General features: G+C 44.0%; 1 protein-coding gene and 2 pseudogenes across 1 annotated transcript; all 3 read left to right on the top strand.

The window, feature by feature from the left end:
* The first annotated feature begins 3,209 nt into the window (after window positions 1-3,209).
* LOC123130036 (uncharacterized) lies at window positions 3,210-4,567 on the top strand (annotated as a pseudogene).
* A 2,671-nt stretch (window positions 4,568-7,238) lies between these two features.
* Window positions 7,239-12,916, top strand: LOC123129322 (uncharacterized). The gene is made up of 2 exons (XM_044549535.1): window positions 7,239-7,412; window positions 10,329-12,916. The coding sequence occupies exons 1-2, from the start codon at window positions 7,239-7,241 to the stop codon at window positions 11,562-11,564; spliced, it is 1,410 nt and encodes a 469-aa protein (XP_044405470.1). The 3' UTR covers window positions 11,565-12,916.
* Window positions 12,917-22,621: 9,705 nt separating this feature from the next.
* LOC123130035 (transcription termination factor MTERF15, mitochondrial-like) lies at window positions 22,622-24,060 on the top strand (annotated as a pseudogene).
* Window positions 24,061-24,195: the final 135 nt, after the last annotated feature.

Genomic DNA, 24,195 nt, shown 5'->3' with positions numbered 1-24,195 from the left:
CGTTAATCAAATAACAACACATTGTTCATGGTCAGGAAACTTGACCATCTTTGATTAACGAGCTAGTCAAGTAGAGGCATACTAGTGACACTCTGTTTGTCTATGTATTCACACATGTATTATGTTTCCGGTTAATACAGTTCTAGCATGAATAATAAACATTTATCATGATGTAAGGAAATAAATAATAACTTTATTATTGCCTCTAGGGCATATTTCCTTCATTTCCATACCTCTTATGTTTAAGGTCCCTAAGGTGGTCAATCAGTGGCGGATCTTAGTAGAAGTCTGAGCAGGTCGTGCCCCCCCCCCCCCAGCCTTAGGCAAAAAAATTGAAGAAAATTTACTATGCAGGGCTTAGATAAGGAAAAGGTCAATTATTTACCCTGCTAATTGTTCATATTTTGGCTTTGGCCCCCTAAGATTGCTATGTAGCTCCGCCACTGAGGTCAATAATGTCGTGTAGCTCGTGAGCATGAGAAGAATCCGCCATCTGAAGATTTAATTTCAGGCCACGGAGAAGGTTTTGCAAATCTGGTCTTTGGGTGACCGAAATAAATGCCTCGCAGTCAAACTGTTCTCTAATCTTATCATACACTTGTTTGGCAAGCGTAGTTTTACCCAAGCCTCCAGAACCAAAGATGGAAACCACTTAGTTTCTTCTGTGAATCTGTCAACCAACTGACAAGCTCTTCTCTCGGGACATCAATACTGATGAGACCTACCTGCTTGAAGATCGCTAACACATGGGGATCCGCAACCACATTGCCATGACTCGAGTTGATGCAATGTCAATCTTGTAACGCTCGCGCCGAGCATTTGCCTCCACCACAAGAACCTTGCGCTCCTCGATCCGGTTGACAATCTGATGACGCCTCCCCAACCTCTTGAGAAGTTGAGACATCTTTGTGACAAAATCTTTCTTTACATGGGCACCCTCAATGTGATGAATGAAGTCATTGATGCAATTCTCCATATCATAGGACATCTCCCTGACATGGTCCCTCCAGTTCTTGGCTGAGGGATCGAGCTCATCCATTAGCTCCATTTTGTCAAGGAGAGCTTTCATGGTGCAGAGCTCATCCTTGAGGAAGGAGACCTGCTTCCTCACTCCCGTGAGCTTCTTGTACTCCTCACCAAGCAGCGTTGTGAGCTTGCTAAGGAGAGAGTTCATCATTCCGGTCATCGCACTTGCTGCCATCCCGATTGAGGAGGCTGGTGAGCTAGCTATTTCTGCGTCGCAAGGCAAGTAAGCTAGGCTAGTAAAGAAAAGCTTAGTGTGGGATGGTACTATCTATACTTGGAGCTACCCCTACTATAGGCTTAAAAATTGTTTAACTGATATCAGTACTTCTATAGATCCATGCCAAGATTTGAATACTCTAACCATGCATTGGGAAGCATATCTAAGCTATTGGGTTCCAAGTGTATAACATGATGCCATAGCAGCATATGACACAAAGCGAGACCCTTTGCATAGGACTCTTAGCTATTTTACAAAACAAAATCAAGAACAACAACAACAATATGAATGCGCTGATTGCGGTGCCTGGCGCGAGTGCCTTTGTCATGAAGGTACTTGAGGCCTGATGATTTTCATCATGATGGAAGATGCTGAACGTTCTCGACCAAACGTTAAAGGCTTTCCAATATGGTTGGGATGATTTTTTTGAGGGGGTGGGGGTGGGGGGTCCTTACAAAGACCCCTTATAGAAATCGATAAATTCATCTTACATCCACCACCGCCGCCTCTGGCCTGAAGCAAACTTGTTGAAACCCAAGAGCTTCTAGAAGCAGCGGCCAGAGCAAACCAAAAGATGTTGGCGAACGTGATTCTTGGAGAACAAATGTCATGGATTTATTTCAGGCTCTCCTGTGCTATTTTCATTTTTTCAGTGGTTTGGCGTGCCTGCCAACTATGAGGTGCCTATGACAACTTTGTCAATATCAAGATCTTCCAGTTCAATCTCTCTGAAATACTCATATAGGTAGGGTTGTGTGCTCGTGTTCATCAGGATGAATATGCGTACGTGTTGTGAGCTCCTGTCTGTATTGTGTTTTAAAGATAAGAGTTCTTTAAGGACAAAGAAGGAGAAAATCACTCCGTTAGAGAAGGGAGAGAAAATCTTTTTTTAACCCGAGAGGAGAAACTCATTAATATTGGGGGGGGGGGGGGGTATAAAGACAAGTTTTATTGATTAAATACCACAGAATACAAAAAACTTCTCGAATCATGGAGTTGACCTTGCCACAAATGACGCCCCTAACCTAACGAATGCGAAAACTGGTTAGACTATGTGCTTCGGTGTTTGAATCATGGCCTCAAATGTAAATTTATAATTAAAAATAGATACTCGCAGTCGTGTCTCACTCAAAATGTGACAGTAACGTCCTCGATTGCCCTTGCTGATATCTCTCCCACCACTTGCTTTGAATCACAAGCAACAATGAGTCGTGAAAGAAGAAGAAAATATTCCTCTATGAATAAGGCCTCCCTACAATTGAACACCTTGAGTGTTGCCAGATCATGGACCATTAACAGTAGGGAGTCCAATGTCTAACGATTAAAATTCGAAGAGTTTTTTTTTAGATTCATTAAAACTCAAAGAGGTAAATGCCAAGTTTAGTTGATCAAACGCCGCAGAGCGTGGAATACTTCTCTGATCATGGGGTTGACCTTGCTACACATGGCGCCCCCAACCCAACGAATGCGAAAGTTTGGCTAGACTATGTGCTTTATTGTTCAAATCACGACCTTCGAATATAATTTACAATTAAAAAATGATGCTCGCAGTTGTATCTCACTCATAATGGGACCGTAACGTCCTTGAATTTCCCTTGCTAATATCTCTCCCACCACTTGCTTTGAATCACAAGCAACAATGAGTCGTTGAAGAAGAAGAAAACATTCCGCTATGAATAAGGCCTCCCTACAATTGACCGCCTCAAGTGTTGTCAAACTGTTCTCTAATCTTATCATACACTTGTTTGGCAAATGGCAAGCGTAGTTTTATCCAAGCTTCCGGAACCCAATGTCAAAGGATTAAAATTGGAAGAGATAAACCCCTATGGGGGGTGAAAAAATGGGTCCAATTAGAGCCCAGGTGCTGAACCGAACGATAAGAACAGAGAATGGCAGCCCATTCTCCCCGGCCCCCATTTCATTTCTTTCCTTCCCCACACACAACTAGACCACCGCCGCCTGCGCCATGCTCCGCCTCCGAGGGCGCCTCTCTTTCTCCTCCACCTCTGGCCCGGCCATCTCCTCTCTCCACCGGCTCCTCTCCGCATCGGCAGCCGCCGGCCCCATTTCTCCGAACCCCGGTGGATTCGCCGTCGAGGACTACCTCGTCGACACCTGCGGCCTCACCCGGCCCCAAGCCCTCAAGGCCTCCACCAGGCTCTCCCACCTCAAGTCCCCCGCCAAACCCAACGCCGTCCTCGCCTTCCTCGCCGGCCTCGGCCTCTCCGGCGCGACGTCGCCCCGGTTGTCGCCAAAGACCCGCAGCTCCTATGCGCCAAAGTGGACAAAACCCTGGCTCCGGTGGTCGATGGGCTCACCGGCCTCGGCCTGTCGCGTTCCGACATCGCCCGCCTCGTCTCGCTCGCCCACGCCTACTTCCGCTGTAGATCCATAGTCTCCAAGCTGCACTACTACCTGCCCCTCTTGGGCTCCTTCCACAACTTCCTCCGGCTGCTCAAGCGCTCATCCCACCTTCTGTCGTCGGACCTCGACAAGGTTGTCAAGCCCAATGTTGTGTTTCTGAGGGAGTGCGGGCTAGGTGATTGTGATATTGCCAAGCTGTGTATCCGGGAGCCGATTATGCTCACCTCCAACCCGGAGCGCGTTCGGGCGATGGTCGCATGTGCTGAAAGATTAGGTGTGCCGCGCGGCTCTGGGATGCTCAGGCAAGTGCTGCAGGCCGTCGCGTTTCTCAGCGAGGAGAAGATCGCCAGCAAAGTGGAGTATCTGAAGAATACATTCAGGTGGTCTGATGCCCAAGTGCGCGTTGCTGTGTGTGGCGCTCCGTTTGTGCTGAGGAAGTCCAAGGAATCTCTGAAGCGTAGGTCTGAGTTCCTATTCTCTGAGGTGGGACTGGAACCCGTTTACGTTGCTCATCGACCGATAATTCTCTGTCTTAGCCTGGATGGACGGGTCAGGCCCAGGTACTATGTTGTAAAGTTTCTCAAGCAAAGTGGACTGCTAGACCGTGACTGGAGCTTCTATAGTGCCGTCATGGTGACCGAGAAGGTATTCATGGAGAAGTTCATATGCCCTCACAAGGAAGCTGCACCACACCTCGCCGAAGACTATGCAACTGCTTGCAAAGGGGAGGTGCCAACTAGTATCATATTTAGATGAACTAGGAACAGGCTATGAAAATTGGTTACTCTGTATGTCGCAACAAAGTTTCTACTTGGTAGAGTAAGCTGGTAATTCACCCTGAGCGAGAAGGTATTTCTGGAGAAGTTCATATGCCCTCACAAGGAAGCCGCACCACACCTCGCTCAAGATTATGCAGCAGCTTGCAAAGGGGAAGTGCCAACTAATTTCAGATTTACATGAACCAAAGAATATCCTAAGCATAGTAAGCTGGTAACTCCTGTCTCAGGTGTTCTATGCCTAACCGGATGTTGGCTATCTTTTAGTGTCTCTGTTACATGCTAGTTTTGTCATTGCTAACTCTTGATGTAACTCATAATTTGATTCCTGAACCCCTGATATGCAGGTGGTTGTCATTCCTTAGAGTTGATTTTTGATAATGAAAAGTCCCATGGATATGTTTGTGTTTCTAACTAACGGTGGGAATCATGTAGATTGATGTGTGAGTGGTCAATGGACCAACTTTTCAGTAAAAATAACAGAAGAGTCCTTCGTTTTCCACTAAAAATATCAGTATCATCTGCTTTCATGACAATGTTTATCTAGCATGTTCTGTTTAGATTTCATTGTATTTTCTGTTCCATCATATTTCAGTTAGTACTAAGGTTATTTTTTACGGAACTCAGTTAGTACTGAGTTTACCGTTCGATGTCTATCATATATAACCATTTTCCCTGTTATAAAAGACATGAAAGATCACAACCATATTGATCTGAAAAGAACATAAAAAATGAGAAATAGTATGTATTCAGTGAAATCAAAAATATTAATTCATGAATTAGTAAAATTTATACCTGGGTGATCAAGTGCCCACCAGCGTGGTGATTCTATGTTGCTTTCTCAGCCGTGGGATGCAGGGTGCCTCTGTTCTGTTGCGTCTGCAGTGGTCATCAGATCTGGGCTGATGTTGCTATTTTCTTCCTGCTCAGTGACTTAAACTGAGGTAAGTTAACTTCCTTTTCCTAAACTTTGTGATTGAAATAGAGAAGAACTTAAGGGACAAATAGGATTAATGTATGAAGATTAATAGGATTAATGCTTCTGTTGATGTGTGCTTTATATTTGTATGGATATGAATGAATTGGTATTAGGTTCAAATAGGATCGGTGGATACTCTAACTATCTCGGAAATATTGAGTTTACTTGATCAAAATTGGACGTTAAGATAGCTTGATTTTTTCACTGGGATTAGACTTACGTTTTACTCAGAAATTCCAGCTAACTCTCTCTCAAACAAAAGAAAAGTGAAGCTAATTTGTCTAATGTAAATTTTCTGCTGCACTTGTGCACAGAACTTATTCACCTGGTCTGTGACTGAGGAGTATCTCCATTTCATTTAACCGTCACAATCACAAATGCCAAATTTTCAACTCCTAGCAAGAAGAAAAGGAAGTTCACTTGGTTAAATAGCACCATGGAGAATGCCCATAGCAGGAGCCTAGGAGAATGCCGGTAGATGTTTGGTTTTGGTGCGCCGCCAAAAAAAGCTTGCTGATGGGATGCAAAGGCTAAGGTAATGAACTATTACACGTGAGGTAGAAGGCTATGCCTACTGTATTGCCAGCTAAAATATAACGCCTATTCCGTCAAAAAGAAAAATGCAATGCCTACCTGAACCATCTTAGAACAATGACTGATGTTGATATTTTCAGTTCCAAACTTCAAAATGATAGCTATACTGTTCTGAATTTTTAGGATATCAGCGGTTGTTTGTATCTTTGAGTGTCTAATTGCAAGTTGAAATCGAGATTGTTAACTGCTGATAAGCTGAAGGTAGTACTAATTGCCATCTTTATTTCCGTTTAGCAAATAGAGATGAACTCCTTTCAAATAGAGATGAACTCCTTTCAAATTCGGGTTAGTTGAGTTGGGAGTTGTGTTGCAGTTAAATTGTTGGTACTTTGATGCTGTGGTGTTCTGATCTCTATCTATGATTCCCCATGTGGAAGAAGCTACAGTATGTAGATTTCAGAACTTGCAACCAGAAATTCCATGTGTTTGAATGCTGTATGTTTAATGTGATGTTGTGCTGATGATAAATGTGATGTTGTGCTGAGTCCGTGAGTCGTATCCAGTAATAGCATTTTTACAGATTAACATGCCGATGTATTTTCAATCAAGTCACAGCAAGTTCAGCTTAAACAGTACATGTGTGTGTGTGTGTGTGTGTGTGTGTGTCCAAGAGGCATAATTAAACTCGTCCAAAAGTATACATGCATGCATATATCGATCATGACAGGGCATGCATAATTAAACTGTCATTTTTACTGCACATTTTGATGGATGCATCAGGTGTTGTTACATGTTCGGTTTTAGTGCTTTACCAAGACACTTGCCGAACTTGCTGATGAGATGCAAGGGTTGAGGTAATGTCAGGTAGTAATCTTGTACCGCCTACTGAAATGTTATGCCTAAGACGCATACTGCCTGAATCATTTCAGGAAAATGGCTGCTGTTGATACTCTGTGCCTAACCGCAAAATCATAGGCACACTGTTCTGAGTTTTTATGATACCAGCTGTTGTTTGTTTATCTTTGAGTGGCTAATTTCAAACTGAAGTCGAGATTGTTAACTTCTCATAAGCCGCGGGTACTAATCGCCATTTTTTATCCCCGTTTGACAAGTAGAGATGAACTCTTTTCATCTTCGGATTAATTGAGTTGGGAGCTATGTACCAGTTATGCCTGATTTAACTATGCGCTCTGCTGTAATCATCTCCGGGCCCTGCTTTAGATTTCTGAATCACTGTGTTCCACTGCAGCAGTGAGCCGGTTACCATAAGACCTCACTGTCAAAGTTTAGCCCATTGTCGATGGTTGTTTGTTCTGATTTGAGACGAGTGATAAGAATCGTGATGGAGTTTTTGGCAGGAAATTTGATTGGAGCTCTGGCAACACGACCTATAAGTGTGTATGCCCCACTGGTAATAGTCCTGGAGGGGACTGAAACTGTTGCTATTTCTGATAGTGTCTGCTCTGTGGGCTGCGGTTCTGATCTCTATGCTTTCCCGTTGAAGAAGCTTCCGTGTGTTTGAACGATGTTAGCTTAGCATTTGATGATAAATGTGATGTTGTTTCTGTCAGTGTGAAACTCGATGGATTCATGGATAGGGTGTACGTCTAGTCTGTATTAGGGCAGGGGGTGCAAAGTTGCAAGATTAGGAGTTTGAAAAATGAGCCTAATTAGTCTGATGTAAATTTTCTGCTGCACTGGAGCATAATATAATATGCTGCAGACTATATTCTGTTCGGCGTCCCTATTCTTCAGTGGCATAGCTTAAAAGTTATCAGCCTTAACTCAAATGAAGGTTGTTCGATATCTTGAAATAAGCAAACATGCCTCGTGTCAAGCCATATTTTAAATTTGCAAGCTCGATTTTCTTCTGTTGTTTTCTCATGCATTGGCTTGTAAAACTAAATTGGGACTTGGGGCCAGAGTAGATAGAAGGTGCAATCTCGGCCATTTTTTCATATGCTTTAATTTAGACTCTTCAGAGGTAGAGCTATTTTATCACTATTTTCCTTTACCATACCAGCATATGTATGACATGAGCTCTTATGTTTTCAGAACATTGAGACTGGGCTTAACTAATTCTGTTGACAAGTCACTTTCTTATCTTAAAGTAGATCAGTGATTGCTGGAGTTTGACAGAACAGTTATTTTGTTGTTTTCCTTGGATCAAGATATGGCAAAGCCCTTCATGCGATTATTGGGAAACGTGCAACAAATGTGGTGCCTTTTGTAAGCTAAGCTGGGATATTGAAGTAATTATGCTTCATGTATTCCTTTATATTTTATTTATATGATGTTGATCTAGCCTCCTCTGTAGTGTTTGGTTTTCTTAGAACAAAATTCCTTTGCTAACGAGAGCGGCGTTTTGGCTCCTAGGTGCATATGCACCCATTGTCGAAATACACATTTTGAAAAGTTGAAAAATTCGGAACAAAAATCCCACGTGTATATCCGGACATTTTATGTGCGTTCACAAGGTTTTGGCGAAAAACGATGTTTTTGTGGCTTGTGTAAAAAAGATAAAGAAATGCCTTGTGAATAGTTAGAATGAAGCATCAGAAATTGTCTTTTTTACACAAGCCACAAAAAACCTCGTTTTTCACTGAAACCTTGTGCACGCACATAAAATGTCCGGATATACACGCGGGATTTTTGTTCCGAATTTTTCAACTTTTCGAAATGTGTATTTTGACAATGGGTGCATATGCACCTAGGAGCCAAAGGCAATTACCGGATACTACTCCATTAGCGTTCACTTGAATCTGAATCCTGGTTAATTGTGGACTGGTTGGATGGGATATGATACAGTCTGTTCAGGTGACATGTTTTGGCCATCGTCCCTTTCTTGTGAGATGTTGTTAGTAACACCATCTGTTGACTAGCGGTGTTTCATTCTCCATTAGATGGAACACTGATACACAGAGTAGTGTGGCCTTGGTCGATGGTGATGCTTCCTATGGTCATTTCAGTGATTTGGTGCTCCTTAATTCCTCTGGATCATAGCGTTGGTTTGTCATATGTCTCCCATTCCATCTTTTCTTCCCCAGATTGCAGGTTTCATCTTGAACATACTAACGAGCAAATCACAACATGGCTGAATGGTTTTATGATTTGTCTGATTATATTTTTTTCTAAATCATGGTTGAACGAATTATGTGTTTTTAGTTCCATTTTTTCACACGTTCAGATTTTAAGAGTGATTTGGGAAGTGTCAGTGTTCAGTGAAGGGCCAACGGAGACAGTATTGCACTCTTTCCATCTTCAGTTAGCTAACCCATGCATGATCTATGACATCACCCTGCAGAAGCTGCTCAAGTCGAACCACCAACCGCTGGCCCTGACCAGAGTTCAGACTTACTGTATTGATGGTCTAAGAAAACTAGAAGTGGATCCTTCTGATTTTTGCTTGACCCAGTGATGCCTGACCATCCGCGAGCGCTGCTCTGAACTGCTGAAGCAGGGCCTCAGTTCCCCATCTGTAAGCTGATTTCGGATGTTCCGTCATACAATGCCCTCCCTGTCAAGCATTCTAACTAGTCGGCTCTGTGTGGTGATTTGACGGCTCAAGCGCATCGTTCGGAGTCGTCAAAACAATAGTCTATGGCATTATCTATTATTTTCCTTATGTATATCAAACAGTACAATCTTCACCACACTCTAATAATTATATCATCATACAACAATAAATTCATACAACCCTTTTTTCTCACATTAATAAAAAGTTAATACCAAGAAGAAAGTATCTGTTAGTGAAAAGTATTGTATATCTTTAGAATTAATGCAGAATAAAAAATATAATAGTATTTCTTAAGATATATTCATTGCCTATGATTTTTTTTAATGTGTATCAGTATGGTTGTAAAGATTATTTCATCAGGTTAAAAAATTATATATAAATGAGTAAACTATTCCATGAAACATATTTTTTGAAATTAATAAAATAACAATTTTGAAAACAGAATTTCCATTAGATGTCAAGTTTGTCTCCATTTTTATAAGCAGCGTCAAAGGAAATAGGTAGTACCACACGTTTGTTTATAGTGAAAATTCAAAAATGAAAATGCATAAAAATAAAACAAAATATGCAACAAAATATATGATACGAATACGAATAATTAAAAAAATGTGGAGGAGACATAGTAGGGAAAGTAAATAAAAATATAACCATGAAAAGGGAAGGAAATAGTTTTTTCTTAGAACAAGGGAAGAAAAATGGATGAGAAAAATGAACATCTGTTATTGGGTAGGTGTATCAAAAACCCGGTCCATTAGAGCCCACGCACACAGAGAAAAAAGTCCATTAGAGCCCACGCACACAGAGAAAAAAGTCCATTAGAGCCCACGCACACAGAGAAAAAAGTCCATTAGAGCCCACGCACACAGAGAAAAAAGTCCATTAGAGCCCACGCACACTGAGAAAAAAGTCCATTAGAGATCCATCGGAGAGGCAGAGCTGCCATTGCAATCCATCGGAGATCTCTCTCTGCATCGCCGCCGGCGCCGTTGTTCTCGCCGCCGCCGGCTGCGCCATGCTCCGCCTCCGAGAGTGCTTCGTTTCCCGTCTCCTCTCTTCACCTTCCACCCCCACCTATGCCATCTCCTCTCCGCCGCCGCGCCCCACATTTCCCCAAATCCCAGTGGCTTCGCCGTCGAGGACTACCTCGTCGCCACCTGCGGCCTCACCCGACCCCAAGCCCTCAAGGCCTCCACCAAGCTCTCCCACCTCAAGTCCCCCACCAACCCCGACGCCGTCCTCGCCTTCCTCGCCGGCCTCGGCCTCTCCGGCGCCGACGTCGTCGCCAAAGATCCGCTCTTCCTCTGCGCCAGCGTGGGGAGAACCCTGGCCCCTAAGGTCGTCGGGCTAACTGGCCTAGGTCTCTCGCGTCCTGACATCGCCCGCCTCGTCTCCCTCACCCCCGACCGCTTCCGCCGTAGAGCCATAGTCTCCAAGCTGCAGTACTACCTGCCCCTCTTCGGCTCCTCCCACAACTTCCTCCGGCTGCTCAAGCGCTCATCCCACCTTCTGTCGTCGGACATCGATAAGTTGGTCAAGCCCAATGTTGCCTTCCTGAGGGAGTGCGGGCTAGGTGATTGTGATATTGCCAAGCTGTGTATCCGGGAGCCGAGGATGCTCATCACCAACCCGGAGCGCGTCCGGGCAATGGTGGCACGTGCCGAAAGATTGGGTGTGCCCCGTGGCTCTGGGATGCTCAGGCAAGCGCTGCAGGCTGTCGCGTTTCTCAGCGAGGAGAAGGTTGCCGCCAAATTGGACTACTTGAAGAATACTTTCAGGTGGTCTGATGCCCAAGTGAGCATTGCTGTGCGCAAGTATCCGGGTGTGCTGAGGAAGTCAAAGGGACCTCTGAAGCGCAGGTCCGAGTTCCTGTGCTCTAAGGTGGGGCTGGAACCCATGTACATTGCTCATCGATCGGAAATACTTTCATATAGTATGGAGGGCCGACTCAGACCTCGGTACTATGTTATCAAGTTTCTCAAGCAAAATGGACTGCTAGACCGTGACTTGAGCTTATATTCTGCGGTCAAGATGACTGAGAAGGTATTTGTGGAGAAGCTCATATGCCCTCACAAGGAAGCCGCACCACACCTTGCTGAAGATTATGCAGCAGCTTGCAAAGGGGAAGTGCCTACTAATTTCAGATTTACATGAACAAAAAAGTCCTCTTCGGCTCCTTCCACAACTTCCTCCGGCTGCTCAAGCGCTCACCCCGCCTGTTGTCTTTCGACCTCGACAAGGTGGTCAAGCCCAATGCTGCCTTCCTGAGGGAGTGCGGGCTAGGTGATTGTGATATTGCCAAGCTGTGCATCCATGGGCCGAGGATGCTGACCACCAACCCGGAGCAAGAAGAAATGCCAAATTTTCAACTACTAGCAAGAAGAAAAGGAAGTTCACTTGGTTAAATAGAACCATGGTCCGCCTACCTTGAAATTGATGTACCAGGAGCCTAGGAGGATGCCGGTAGGTGTTTGGTTTTGGTGCACCACCAAAAAAAGCTTGCTGATGGGATGCAAAGGCTAAGGTAATGAACTATCAACTGTACACGTGAGGTAGAAGGCTACGCCTACTGTACTGCCAGCTAAAATATAATGCCTATTCCATCAAAAAGAAAAATGTAATGCCTACCTGAACCATCTTAGAACCGTGACTTGTGTTGATATTTTTAGTTCCAAACTTCAAAATGATGGCTATACTGTTCTGAATTTTTAGGATATCAGCAGTTGTTTGTATCTTTGAGTGTCTAATTCCAAGTTGAAATCGAGATTGTTAACTGCTGATAAGCTGAAGGTAGTACTAATTGCCATCTTTATTTCCGTTTGACAAATAGAGATGAACTCCTTTCAAATTCGGGTTAGTTGAGTTGGCAGCCGTGTTGCAGTTATGCCTGATTATCTCCTGAAACCCGTATTTCAGTTTCTGATTCCCTGTGTTCCACTGGCGGTGACCATCAGGTCTCACCAACATAATTTTGCGCATGATCAATGGTGTTCTGTTCTGATAGGGGAGTAGTAGTAGGAATTGTGGCAATGGAGCTTTTGGCTGGAAATCTGTTTGGTGCTCTGGCATTATGACCTAGAGGTGCTCCACTTGTAACAATCCTGAATTTGACTGAAACTATTGGTAGTTTGATGCTGTGTGCTCCATGCATTGGTGTTCTAATCTCTATCTATGATTTCCCATGTGGAAGAAGCTACAGTATGTAGATTTCAGAACCTGCAACCAGAAATACCATGTGTTTGAATACTGTATGTTTAATGTTCGATGATAGATGCGATGTTGTGCTGAGACGTATCCAGTAATAGCATTTTTACAGATTTAACATGCCGATGCGTTTTCAATCAAGTCACAGCAAGTTCAGCTTAATCGGTACGTGTTTGTGTGTGTGTGTGTGTGTGTCCAAGAGCCATAATTAAACACGTCCAAAAGTATACATGCATGCATATATCGATCATGACAGGGCATGCATAATTAAACAGTCATTCTTTACCGCACACTTTGATGGATGCATCAGATGTTGTTACATGTTCGGTTTTAGTGCTTTACCAAGACACTTGCTGAACTTGCTGATGAGATGCAAGGGTTGAGGTAATGTCAGGTAGTAATCTTGTACCGCCTACTGAAATGTTATGCCTAAGACGCATACTGCTTGAATCATTTCAGGAAAATGGCTGCTGTTGATACTCCGTGCCTAACCGCAAAATCATAGGCACACTGTTCTGTGTTTTTATGATACCAGCTGTTGTTTGTTTATCTTTGAGTGGCTAATTTCAAACTGAAGTCGAGATTGTTAAATTCTCATAAGCCGCAGGTACTAATCACCGTTTTTTTATCTCCGTTTGACAAGTAGAGATGAACTCATTTCATCTTCGGATTAGTTGAGTTGGGAGCTATGTAGCGGTTACGCCTGATTTAACTCTGCACTCTGCTGTAATCATCTCCGGTCCCTGCTTTAGATTTCTGAATCGCGGTGTTCCACCGCAGCGGTGAGCTGGTTACCATAAGACCTCACTGTCAAAGTTTAGCCCATTGCCGATGGTTTTTTGTTTTGATTTGAGACGAGTGATAAGAATCATGACGATGGAGTTTTTGGCAGGAAATTTGCTTGGAGCTCTGGCAGCACGACCTATACATGTGCATGCCCCAGTGGTAATAGTCTTGGAAGCGACTGAAATTGTTGCTATTTCTGACATTGTCTGCTCTGTGGGCTGCAGTTCTGATCTCTATGCTTTCCCGTTGTAGATGCTTCCATGCGCTTGAATGATGTTAGCTTAGCATTTGATGATAAATGTGATGTTGTTTCTGTCAATGTGAAACTCGATCAATCAGTAGATCTAGTCTGTATTAGGGCAGGGAGAGCAGAGTTGCAAGCTCAGGAGGTTGAAAAATGAGCCCAATTTGCACTGGAGTGCAGCAGAAAGTTTGACAGGAAAGTTATTTTGTTCGGTTTTCTTAGAACAAAATAGTAGACATATGTGTGTGTGATTCCTTCATCGGTTTCACAAACATTACTTTCCTAGTAGCTTCTCATCAGCGGTTTAGCTTTATTTGTGCCTATATGCTTGCAAGCTGCATCTGAAACATGTTTGATGTTCTCATGTTTGATGTCTACTTTTTTCATAAACTTTGTATAATTTTCATATGCATCTGAAACATTTATTATTACTATTTTTGCGAGAAAACTTTCAATCTATTCATCTTCTATCATGGCAGTACAACAAACACTAGAAATAATAAAAATTACATCCATTTAACATTTTCCAAATGCATGTTTACATTTTTATATTGTCACCTAGATACTTTTGAAACGCGTGAATTTTTTTAAATGTCACAACCATTTTTTTGTATGCTATCAACATTTTGCAGATACATTTGAAACATTTATTTGATGTATGTTTAACATTTTTAATGACGTCACATATATTTTCTGCAACAAGGAAAAAAGTTTAAATGTCACAAAGATTTTGTTTAATATGCTATTAACATTATTTTTGAATTAAACTAACAATTGTTTTACATTGTGGCAACGTTTTTTCAAATTCACGATTTTAATTTTGTATTTGTTTTTTATTATTTGATATATATATTTACAATATTTTTTAAATAATTATAGAGTAAAAACACAAATATAAACAAAAAAATAAACAGGAGAAAATCCATTTGCGAGCTGTCACTCCAACTCACGTTAAGCGAGGTATAGGCGTGCCTCCCATGCATTGCGACATGAATCTTGACATGGCTAAATCCAACAGTCACGAACCTCATTGCGACATTGTTAAATATCATTCAGCTGAAATTTAACAAAACCAAAAAAGAAAACTTTACCGTGTGTTGTACACCAATTTTGACAAAAAATGATCCTTCCAGGCTTAGGAATGGAGGACAGATGTTTAGGTCATTGTTTAATCCAAAACTGTTACACAAATTCCGTTCGCGTCCAAAGCAGTACAACATTTGCATCAGAAAAACATCGACTATTTAATAGGAAGGTCCTAATCAGTGCTTTATGCGTGATTTCTCCAACCAGCGCCGATACACACGCTTCGATTGGAATGGTGCAAAAAAAATACCCTCACTCGCTTGCTATATTAACGCTCACTCGCTTCCCTTGACTGTTAACCGTTTAACCCTTTGGCCCCACAATGGTTTGACTTATTCACTGTTGACTTTTCAAGAACTTAAAAAGTGTTCACAGATTTGAAAAGAAAAGTTCGTGAATACAAAACAGTTTGCAAATTTGGAAAAAATCATGAATTTGAAAATATGTTCATGAATTTGAGAAAAGTTCGTAAATTTGAAAAAAAATGTGAATCTATTTTTTTCAAGACTTTGTAAAAGTTCGTGAATTTGAAAATAAATCATGAATTTGAAAAAAAAACTCACAGACTCGAAAATAGTTCATGCATTTTAATAAAGTTCAGGGATTTGGAAAAAAATGTTGGAGGACTTGGAAAATGTTCGTGAATTTGAAAAAAACTGTTTGTGGATTTTAAAAGGTTCTTGAATTTAAAAATGTTAACGAATTTAGAAAAAAAATGCAAACACGAAAAAAGTTCATGAATTTTAAAAAACACAATGATTAAAATGTCATTAATTTGAAAAGGTGGAAAAAAGAAAAAATAGAAAGAAAAGGGAAAATGAAAAACGAAAGCAAAATAACCGGATAGAAAACCAGCCTAAAACAGAAGTAAAGAAGCACAAAAAACTGGACCATAAGACCAAGGGAGCTTAAAAACCGTAATCATGAGAAGAAGAAAGAAATATGAGCGACGCATAAATGGGCCGGCCTATAGAAACCGAGGTTTGGGCGCCACATACGAATAAGACACTAAGAGGCGTAGAAGGCGCTAAATACGAAATGCGTATTTTATAGGTGTCTGGAAAAAAAATTCTTCAACCCCTTTTTTATCTGTCACCATATCGAGATCCAATTGCACCTTCTTCTTCCAAGCACCGAACCTCGTGGCTCTTCGCCTCTTCATCGATGGCAACACTGTAATGAGTCGCGTCGTCCCTGCCTTCAGTAAGGTCCTGGTGAGCCCTCGTCATAGCCGGCCACGATGTCCACGTCTCGAGCTTGGACTCCGTTTAATCCAAAGAACGGTCAAAACTATTGATCCTACCCCCCCCATCAACTCTTAACCACACCTACGTCGGTGATGATCGTGGTTTATCTCCAGTGCAGGCCTGGCTCAGCCTTGCTAAGACGCCATTGCTAATCGTGTCGCCAGCGCCTTGCTGCCGCCTCGTTCTTCGCCATATATTTGACCGGCGGAAAATTCAAATGGCCTGATGAATAGCAAACTTGAAAAACACACAGAGTATTAGTCTCTAAAACTCATAACAACAAAAAAATTCCAAAAAACATCTTCCATGGGCCTAACAAAACTTTGGTCTAATAGAGCCCACACAAGACACAACCACCATCAAAGGAACTAATTTGTCTAAAAAACCAAAGGAACTAGTACAACCCATCTACTCTGCAGACCAAGCCGACGAGACACAGCTGCAGTTGCAATCCATCACAAACATCGCCACCGCCGCCGAACATGCCATGCCCCGCCTCCGGGTGTGCGTCCTTTCCCATCTCCTCGCTTCACCCTCCAGAGCTGCATTCTCCCCACTCGGCTGCCTCCTCTCCGCCACCGTGTCGGCCCCCAACCCTAGTACTAGTACCTTCACCGTGGAGGAGTACCTCGTCGCCACTAGGGCTGGACGTCCGAACGGGCTAATGGGCTCGGCTCGGAGCTCGCTCCAGCTCGGCCCGACTCAGCTCGGCCCGAGAGCTAAATAGGCCGAGCCGAGCCACGTGAAATGGGCCCGTTGGCCGACCGAGCCGAGCCTGTTTTGGCCCGGTCCAGCTCGGTGGCTCGTCCGAAGCCGAAGCCCAGGACGCGACGCAATCACACGAAGCCCAGCAGAGGAGCGCAACCAGCCCAACCCAGCGAGTCGCGTCGTCTCCACTGTCTCCTCCCGCTAGGGTTCGCCGCCGCCACCGCCGCTGCCCCACGCTTCTCGCCAAGCTATTTCCTGCATGCCACCACGACGCATCCTGCCACCGGCGTCGGCATGCACGAGCGCATCCAGCGGCCGCAGCGCACGCATGCATCACCAGCCTGTTGATTGATTCTTGGACACAAGTACAAAACTTGAAGCACGTTGATTGAATCCTGGAGTTGGCTGGATGCACACGTACGAGAGGAAGCAAGATCAACTGCTACGGAGGCTAGCCACCTGCGTTCGACACACCAGACGCCCGACCTCGCCACGCCGGCACGTCTCCGTCGTGCTCCCCTCAACGCCGTCAAGCCAACCTCGCCTGAGGCGCCCGTACGCCCACGCACCCAGCCTCCAGAGGCAAAACGAGCTGCTCGGGCTGGACCGAGCCATAGACAAGACGAGCCGAGCCTCCAGATGTGGGCTCGTTCAACTAGCGAGCCGAGCCGAGCATGGCTCGTTCATGGCGAGCCAAATCCAGGCTCGGACCGAACTCGGCTCGGCTCGGCTCGTGTCCAGCCCTAGTCGCCACCTGCGGCCTCACCCGGCCCCAAGCTCGCCCACTTCAAATCGCCCGCCAATCCCGATGCCGTACTCGCCTTCCTCTCCGGCCTCGGCCTCTCCGGCGCCGACGCCGCCGTCGCCCGTCGCCAAAGACCTGCGGCTACTCTGCGCCAGCCGCGGCCAGCGTGGGGAGGACCCTAGACCCTAAGGTCGTCGGGCTCACTGGCCTTGGTCTCTCGCGTCCTGACATCGCCCGCCTCGCCTCACTCGCCCCCGAATGCTTCCGCTCCAGAAACATCGTCTCCAAGCTGCGCTACTACCTGCCTCTCTTGGGATCCTTCCACAACTTCCTCCGGCTGCTCAAGCACTCATCCTGCCTGTTGTTTTCGGACATCGACAAGGTTGTCAAGCCCAATGTTGTGTTCCTCAGGGAGTGCGGGCTAGGTGATTCTGATATTGCCAAGCTGTGTATACGTGTGCCGAGGTTGCTCACCACTAACCCAAAGCACGTCGGGGCGATGGTCGCATGTGCTGAAAGATTAGGCGTGCCCCGCGGCTCTGGGATGCTCAGGCAAGCGCTGCAGGCTGTCGTGTTTCTCAGCGAGGACAAGATCGCCGCCAGATTGGAGTTCTTGAAGAATACATTCAGGTGGTCTGATGCCGAAGTGAGCATTGCTGTCTGTAAGGCGCCGATGGTGCTGACCATCTCAAAGGAATCTCTGAAGCGCAGGTCCGAGTTCCTGTTATCTGAGGTGGGGCTGGAACCTGCATATGTTGCTCATCGGCCGATAAATGTTTGTCTTAGCCTGGAGGGTCGGGTCAGGCCCCGATACTATGTTGTAAAGTTTCTCAAGCAAAGTGGACTGCTAGACCGTCACTGGAGCTTCTATAGTGCCGTCATGGTGACCGAGAAGGTATTCATGGAGAAGTTCATATCCCCTCACAACGAAGCTGCACCGCACCTTGCTGAAGACTATAGGGCTGTTTGGATTGAAGCCTGGAGCTGCCGAGCCAAAAATTTGGTAGTTGACCAAGCACTGGCGCTCCTTTGGATGGCCACCAAATAATTGGCTCGCCCAGGGCGTGGGGGCTTCTCCAGTTCAGTTTTTCGCCAACAGTTGGCAAAGTTGTGGGCGGCTGGAAGCTGCGCCAAAATTTTGGCCAGCCCACGATTTGGCAGGGCATGCTGGGGCGCCATCCAAACAGCCCCTTGCAAAGGGGAAGTGCCAACTAATTTCAGATTCATATGAACAAAAAAGGGCTATGGAAATTGGTTACAGTGTATGGCGCAACAAAGTTATCACCCTGCGTGTAAGCTGTTAGTACTTCCTGTTTCGTTGTTCTTTGCCTAAGATGATGCTAGTTGTTTTCTGTAGTATGCCTGTTACATGCCAGTTTGGCATTGCTAAATGCTAACTCCGTATGACACTGATAATTTGGCTCCTGAGCCCCAGTATGTTGATGCGGTGTCCTTTTCCACCAAAATGTATCAGTATGATCTGCTTCCATGCCAAAATTTATTTATCATGCATGTTCATTTTCATTTCCTTGTCTTTTAGATTCCACTCTATGTAAATTAGTACTAACTGTGTTTAATATTTAGATTAGATTTATAGACACTGAGACCTTCCACTGGTTGTCCATTCTATAACATAAAGAGTGGTAAATTGCTGTGATTAGTGATGTACATGTGTTCTGGCTGTGTTTAATGAGCAACAGGGGTAACAATCCCCACTACTGTAACCATGCCATTATATAAAAACATTTTTCCTGCTTGAACAAATGAAAGATCACAGCCATGTAGATCTGAAAAAGAGGAGAAAATCGCAGCAATTACTTTATTGTGTAAAAGCTGCAAATGGTAACTGCAGCTGATGATCAAGAAAATGAGAAATAGTATATATTCAGTGAACACAGAGTATATACCTAGGTGATGAATACTATATATTCAGATAGGATGGGTATCAGTAGGAAAAAATAATCAACCTGCTGTTAAGATTCATAAACTTTTCTTAAACGAGTTTTTTTTTTACTTGAGAAAAGCCAATGGTTAAGATAACTTGATTTTTTCACGGGTATTAGAATTATGTTTACTCAGAAGTTCCAGCTAACTCTATCTCTCAAGTAAAAGAAAAACAAACTTAAATAGTCGGATGTAAATTTTCTGTTGCATTGAAGCATAATTTGGTGATGCTGAATTACCATATTAAGCACGAGTATATTTTTCTGATATTGAAATGATGGACGCTGCAAGTGGTTTGAGGTTTCTAATGATCAGTTCTGACTATTAAACATTATTTTTTGTCTGAAGAAGTCGTTGTATCGATTGATGCATCAGGTGAACTATTAAGGCGAGTGGTGTGTTTCCCAGAATTACATTGCAATGATCACTGTTCCTAGAAGCACGAACTGAATTTATGATTATACACTAGGCCCGCATGATTCAGTTTGCATAAATTCAGTTTTGTGTTCTGGCTACACATTTCTTTCGGCGCAGACCTGTCCCTCTGTCTGGTTAGTATGAGGTCAGCCTTTCAGAAACCAGCATTTTGTTGTGCCACAACCGTTTATGTTTATGTAGTTTCTAACTTCCAGCTACAACGATTTAAGTATCCACAATTCCACATGTTGCAAAATAAAAGATTATCCACATACAGTATCTGACATATAAAATCAGTTCTTTCTCCACACTGATTTACATCCAGTAATCAGCTTGTGTCTTAGAGCTAGCTCTCCTTTAGTTATATTCTATTGCAGTTAATTATGCATCTACAGTCCTTTCTATGTTATAGGAAACAAAAACATGGATAATGTGAAAACATGTTTCATGACAAATCTAAGGGATAAAGAAGTTGGGAAGGAGAGGAAACATAAAAATAGAGCTAGCAGTGGATCTTGGAGCCCTCTTTCTTTGTATATTCAGATTGTTTGCAAGTGCTTCCTTGTATTGGCTGGCGTTCTTGTGCTTTGGTTGCCAGATTGCCGCTGTTTATGATCTGGTAACAGCGTTCCTCGTCGTTGCCCTTGATAACAGCTGCTGTCCATATCTTTTTAGTGGCTATTTTAAAATCAAAATCGAGATTGTTACCTGGTCATAATAAGCAGCCTGCAGGTACTAATCCCCATCTTTTTCTCTGCTTGAGAAGCAAAGATGAATTATTTTGAACTTAGGATTAGTTGACTTGGAAGTATGTACGTACCAGTTAGGTTTGATTAACAATGCGTTCCACTTGTGTAATCATCTCCGGTGCCTTTTCTAAATTTCCGAATCCCTGTGTTTCACCGTTGCGATGACCATCAGGCAGGCCTCACCGGCAAAATTAAATTTTGCGTATTATCAATTGTGTTCTGTTGTGAACTTGTGATATATAGGCGAGGAGTAGTAGGAATCGTGGCGATGGAGCTTTCGGCTGGAAATTTGGTTGCTGCTCTGGTAGCAATCCTGAAACCGACTGAAATTTGATACCGTGTGCTCCAAACCATGCATTGCTGTTCCGATCTCTATCACATGCTTTCCCGTTGCGGCAGAAGCTACAGTACTACGTAGATTTCAAAACTTGAAACCAGAAATTTCGTATGTTTTAATGTTGTATGTTTAAAATGTTCGATGATAAGTGTGATATGCTGCTGAGGTAGTTGCACCCTTTCAGCGTCACCATGGTACTTGCAACTGCAATAAAAGCAACGCCTCTAGTACAGCATTTTCACCAGCTGCAGCACCGAAGCAATGACGCCGATGCGTTTCCAATCAAGTCGCATCAAGTTGAGCTTAATCAGCATGTGCGCCAAAATTAGACATGTCCAAAAGTATACATGCATGCATACATCGATCGAGACAAGGCAGAGGCAAGACTGATCTATGCATGCATGCATACATTTCCAAACTCATCTTCTGAACTCCCAGTGTAGCAGATAGAGTTCATGTAAGGAGTCCAGCTGGCTGTCAGGGTCACTGTATCCATGCTGCAAGTCAAGCTCGAGGCGCTTGAGGTCTCTAAGCATTCTGATGAAGGAGACCAAAGCATCCTCTTGTTCCAACGTCAAGCACTATGGTAGTCTGGACATATGTGCTTGATTTGGGGTAGTCTGGACACACGGGCTAGGTTTGGGGGAGCCTACTGGGTAGTCATTCCGAGGAGAAATGGCTACATCCTTGGTGATGTTCTTACCATATACTCCCTCCATCCCAAAATAAGTGTGTGAGACACTTATTTTGGGACGGATGGAGTATAATTTTTAGATTATATATTTTTCATAAAATTTTCTACATAATAAAAGTATGGTTTCTATCACATTTATTAAAAAGAAAAGCTATACTATGACAATGAAAACTAAGCCTTATAATAAAGCATTGAGCAAATATTCTTAAAAATATATTACCCCCTCTATAAAAAACAATCATATATGTTAATAAAGTTCACACGTATGTCAAATAAAGCGCCTATGCTACTTCTATCTTTTTATTTGTAAAATTGCCCCGTTTGTAGATATTTTTCCCACTTGAGATACATCTCATAGTGCTAAAAAATGATCATGCATCATGCATGTCAAATATTTATTTTCTCTATTTCTAGTTTTTGATAGCTATAAATGTCTAATATTTTTCTTTCTTCAGATATATTAATTTAATCTCAATAATTTTATTTATGTATATCAAATAAAATGTTCACTAAAATTATGATTATTATTCAGTCACACAAAAAAATTCCATATAATCATTTTATTTTTCTCAAATTAATAAAGATCTACCATGAGAACAAAGTATCTTTAGTGAAAAGGTCTGCATTTTTAAACTAGTGCTAAAGACAAAGACAAACTTTTGCTAATATACTATTTCACTGAAATTTGTTTATGCATATCCAATAAAATGTTCACAGCACTATTTCATCAGATAAAGAAATATTCCATATAAGTGAGAAAATTATTATTCCATAAAACCTACTCGTATTTTTTTGTATGTATGCCTGGAAGGTCACTTTATGCAGATAGTGAGTATTCCTGTCCTGACTCTATTTACACATATCTTACATTCCTTGTGCATGTTTGCAGGGCCAGTTCTGTCTGGTCGAGCCTGTTAATGTATCAGGGGAAGACTGCCCACGCAGCCCATCAAAACTCCTCCAGCCCACGCAGCCCATATTGACTCCTCAGGTCACTCACTAGACGGACCAGAGCAACTACTGAGATGAGACCGCAGTAGCAATTGCAATCCCACCGGAAATATCTCTGTCGCCGCCGCCGCCGGCCGCCGGCCGCCGCCGCGCTCTGCGCCATGCTCCGGCTCCGAGAGTGCGTCGTTTCCCGCCTCCTCTCTCCTTCCTCCACCTCTGCCATCTCCCCTCTGCTTCGCCTGCTCTCCGCATCCCCCATTTCCCCGAACCCTAGGACCTTCGCCGTCGAGGAGTACCTCGTCGACACCTGCGGCCTCACCCGGCCCCAAGCCCTCAAGGCCTCCCTGAAGCTCTCCCACCTCAAATCCCCCGCCAAGCCCGACGCCGTCCTCGCCTTCCTCTCCGGCCTCGGCCTCTCCGGCGCCGACGCCGCCGCCGTCGTCGCCAAAGACCCGCAGCTCCTATGCGCCAAAGTGGACAAAACACTGGCCCTAAGGTCGTCGGGCTCACTGGCCTCGGCCTGTCGCGTCCTGACATCGCCCGCATCGTCTCCCTCACCCCCGACGGCTTCCGCACCAGAGCCATCGTCTCCAAGCTGCACTACTACCTGCCACTCATCGGCTCATTGGACAACTTGCTCCGGATGCTCAAGCTCTCATCCCGCCTGTTGTCTTTCAACCTCGACAAGGTGGTCAAGCCCAATGCTGCCTTCCTGAGGGAGTGCGGGCTAGGTGATTGTGATATTGCCAAGCTGTGCATCTTTGTGCCGAGGATGCTCACCTCCAACCCGGAGCGCGTTCGGGCGATGGTCGCATGTGCTGAAAGATTAGGTGTGCCGCGCGGCTCTGGGATGCTCAGGCAAGCGCTGCAGGCCGTCGCGTTTCTCAGCGAGGAGAAGATCGCCAGCAAAGTGGAGTATCTGAAGAATACATTCAGGTGGTCTGATGCCGAAGCAAGCATTGCTGTCTGTAAGTATCCGAGTCTGCTGAGGAGGTCGAAGGAATCTCTGAAGCGTAGGTCTGAGTTCCTCTTCTCCGTGGTGGGGTTGGAACCGGCGTACATTGCTCATCGGCCGATGATTCTCAGTCTTAGCCTGGAGGGCCGACTCAGTCCCAGGTACTATGTTATCAAGTTCCTTAAGGCAAATGGATTGCTAGGTCAGTACAGGGACTTCTATAATATAGTCACCCTGAGCGAGAAGGCATTTCTGGAGAAGTTCATATGCCCTCACAAGGAAGCTGCACCGCACCTCGCTGAAGACTATGCAAATGCTTGCAAAGGGTCATGCCGACTAATTTCAGGTTTACATGAACCAAGAATAGCCTAAGCGTAGTAAGCTGGTAACTCCTGTCTCGGTGTTCTATGCCTAACTGGATGTCTGCTATCTTTTAGTGTCTCTGTTACATGCTAGTTTGGTCATTGCTAACTCTTGATGTACTTGATAATTTGATTCCTGAACCCCCGATATGCTGCTGTTGTCATTGCTTAGAGCTGATTTTCGATAATGAGAAGTCCAATCGATATGTTTGTGTTTCTAACTAACGTTGGGGATCATGGAAATTGGATGTGTGAGTGGTCAATGGACCAACTTTCCAGTAAGAATAACAGAAGAGTCCTTCGTTTCCACTAAAAATATCAGTGTCATCTGCTTTCATGACAATGTTTATTTAGCA

The sequence above is a fragment of the Triticum aestivum genome, chromosome 6A (genome assembly GCF_018294505.1).
Source record: "Triticum aestivum cultivar Chinese Spring chromosome 6A, IWGSC CS RefSeq v2.1, whole genome shotgun sequence".
Taxonomy (NCBI): Eukaryota; Viridiplantae; Streptophyta; class Magnoliopsida; order Poales; family Poaceae; genus Triticum; species Triticum aestivum.
The sequence above is the reverse complement of the archived record's forward strand: the minus strand, read 5'-3'. Positions and strand labels throughout refer to the sequence as shown.

What these genes read in the sequence shown, in the direction of transcription:
- LOC123129322 (XM_044549535.1), top strand. Translation starts at nt 7,239, where the DNA reads ATGGAGTTTTTGGCAGGAAATTTGATTGGAGCTCTGGCAACACGACCT. An exon ending in CGTTGAAGAAGCTTCCGTGT is followed by an intron (nt 7,413 to 10,328) that starts GTTTGAACGATG and finishes AAAGTCCATTAG; the next exon opens with AGATCCATCGGAGAGGCAGA.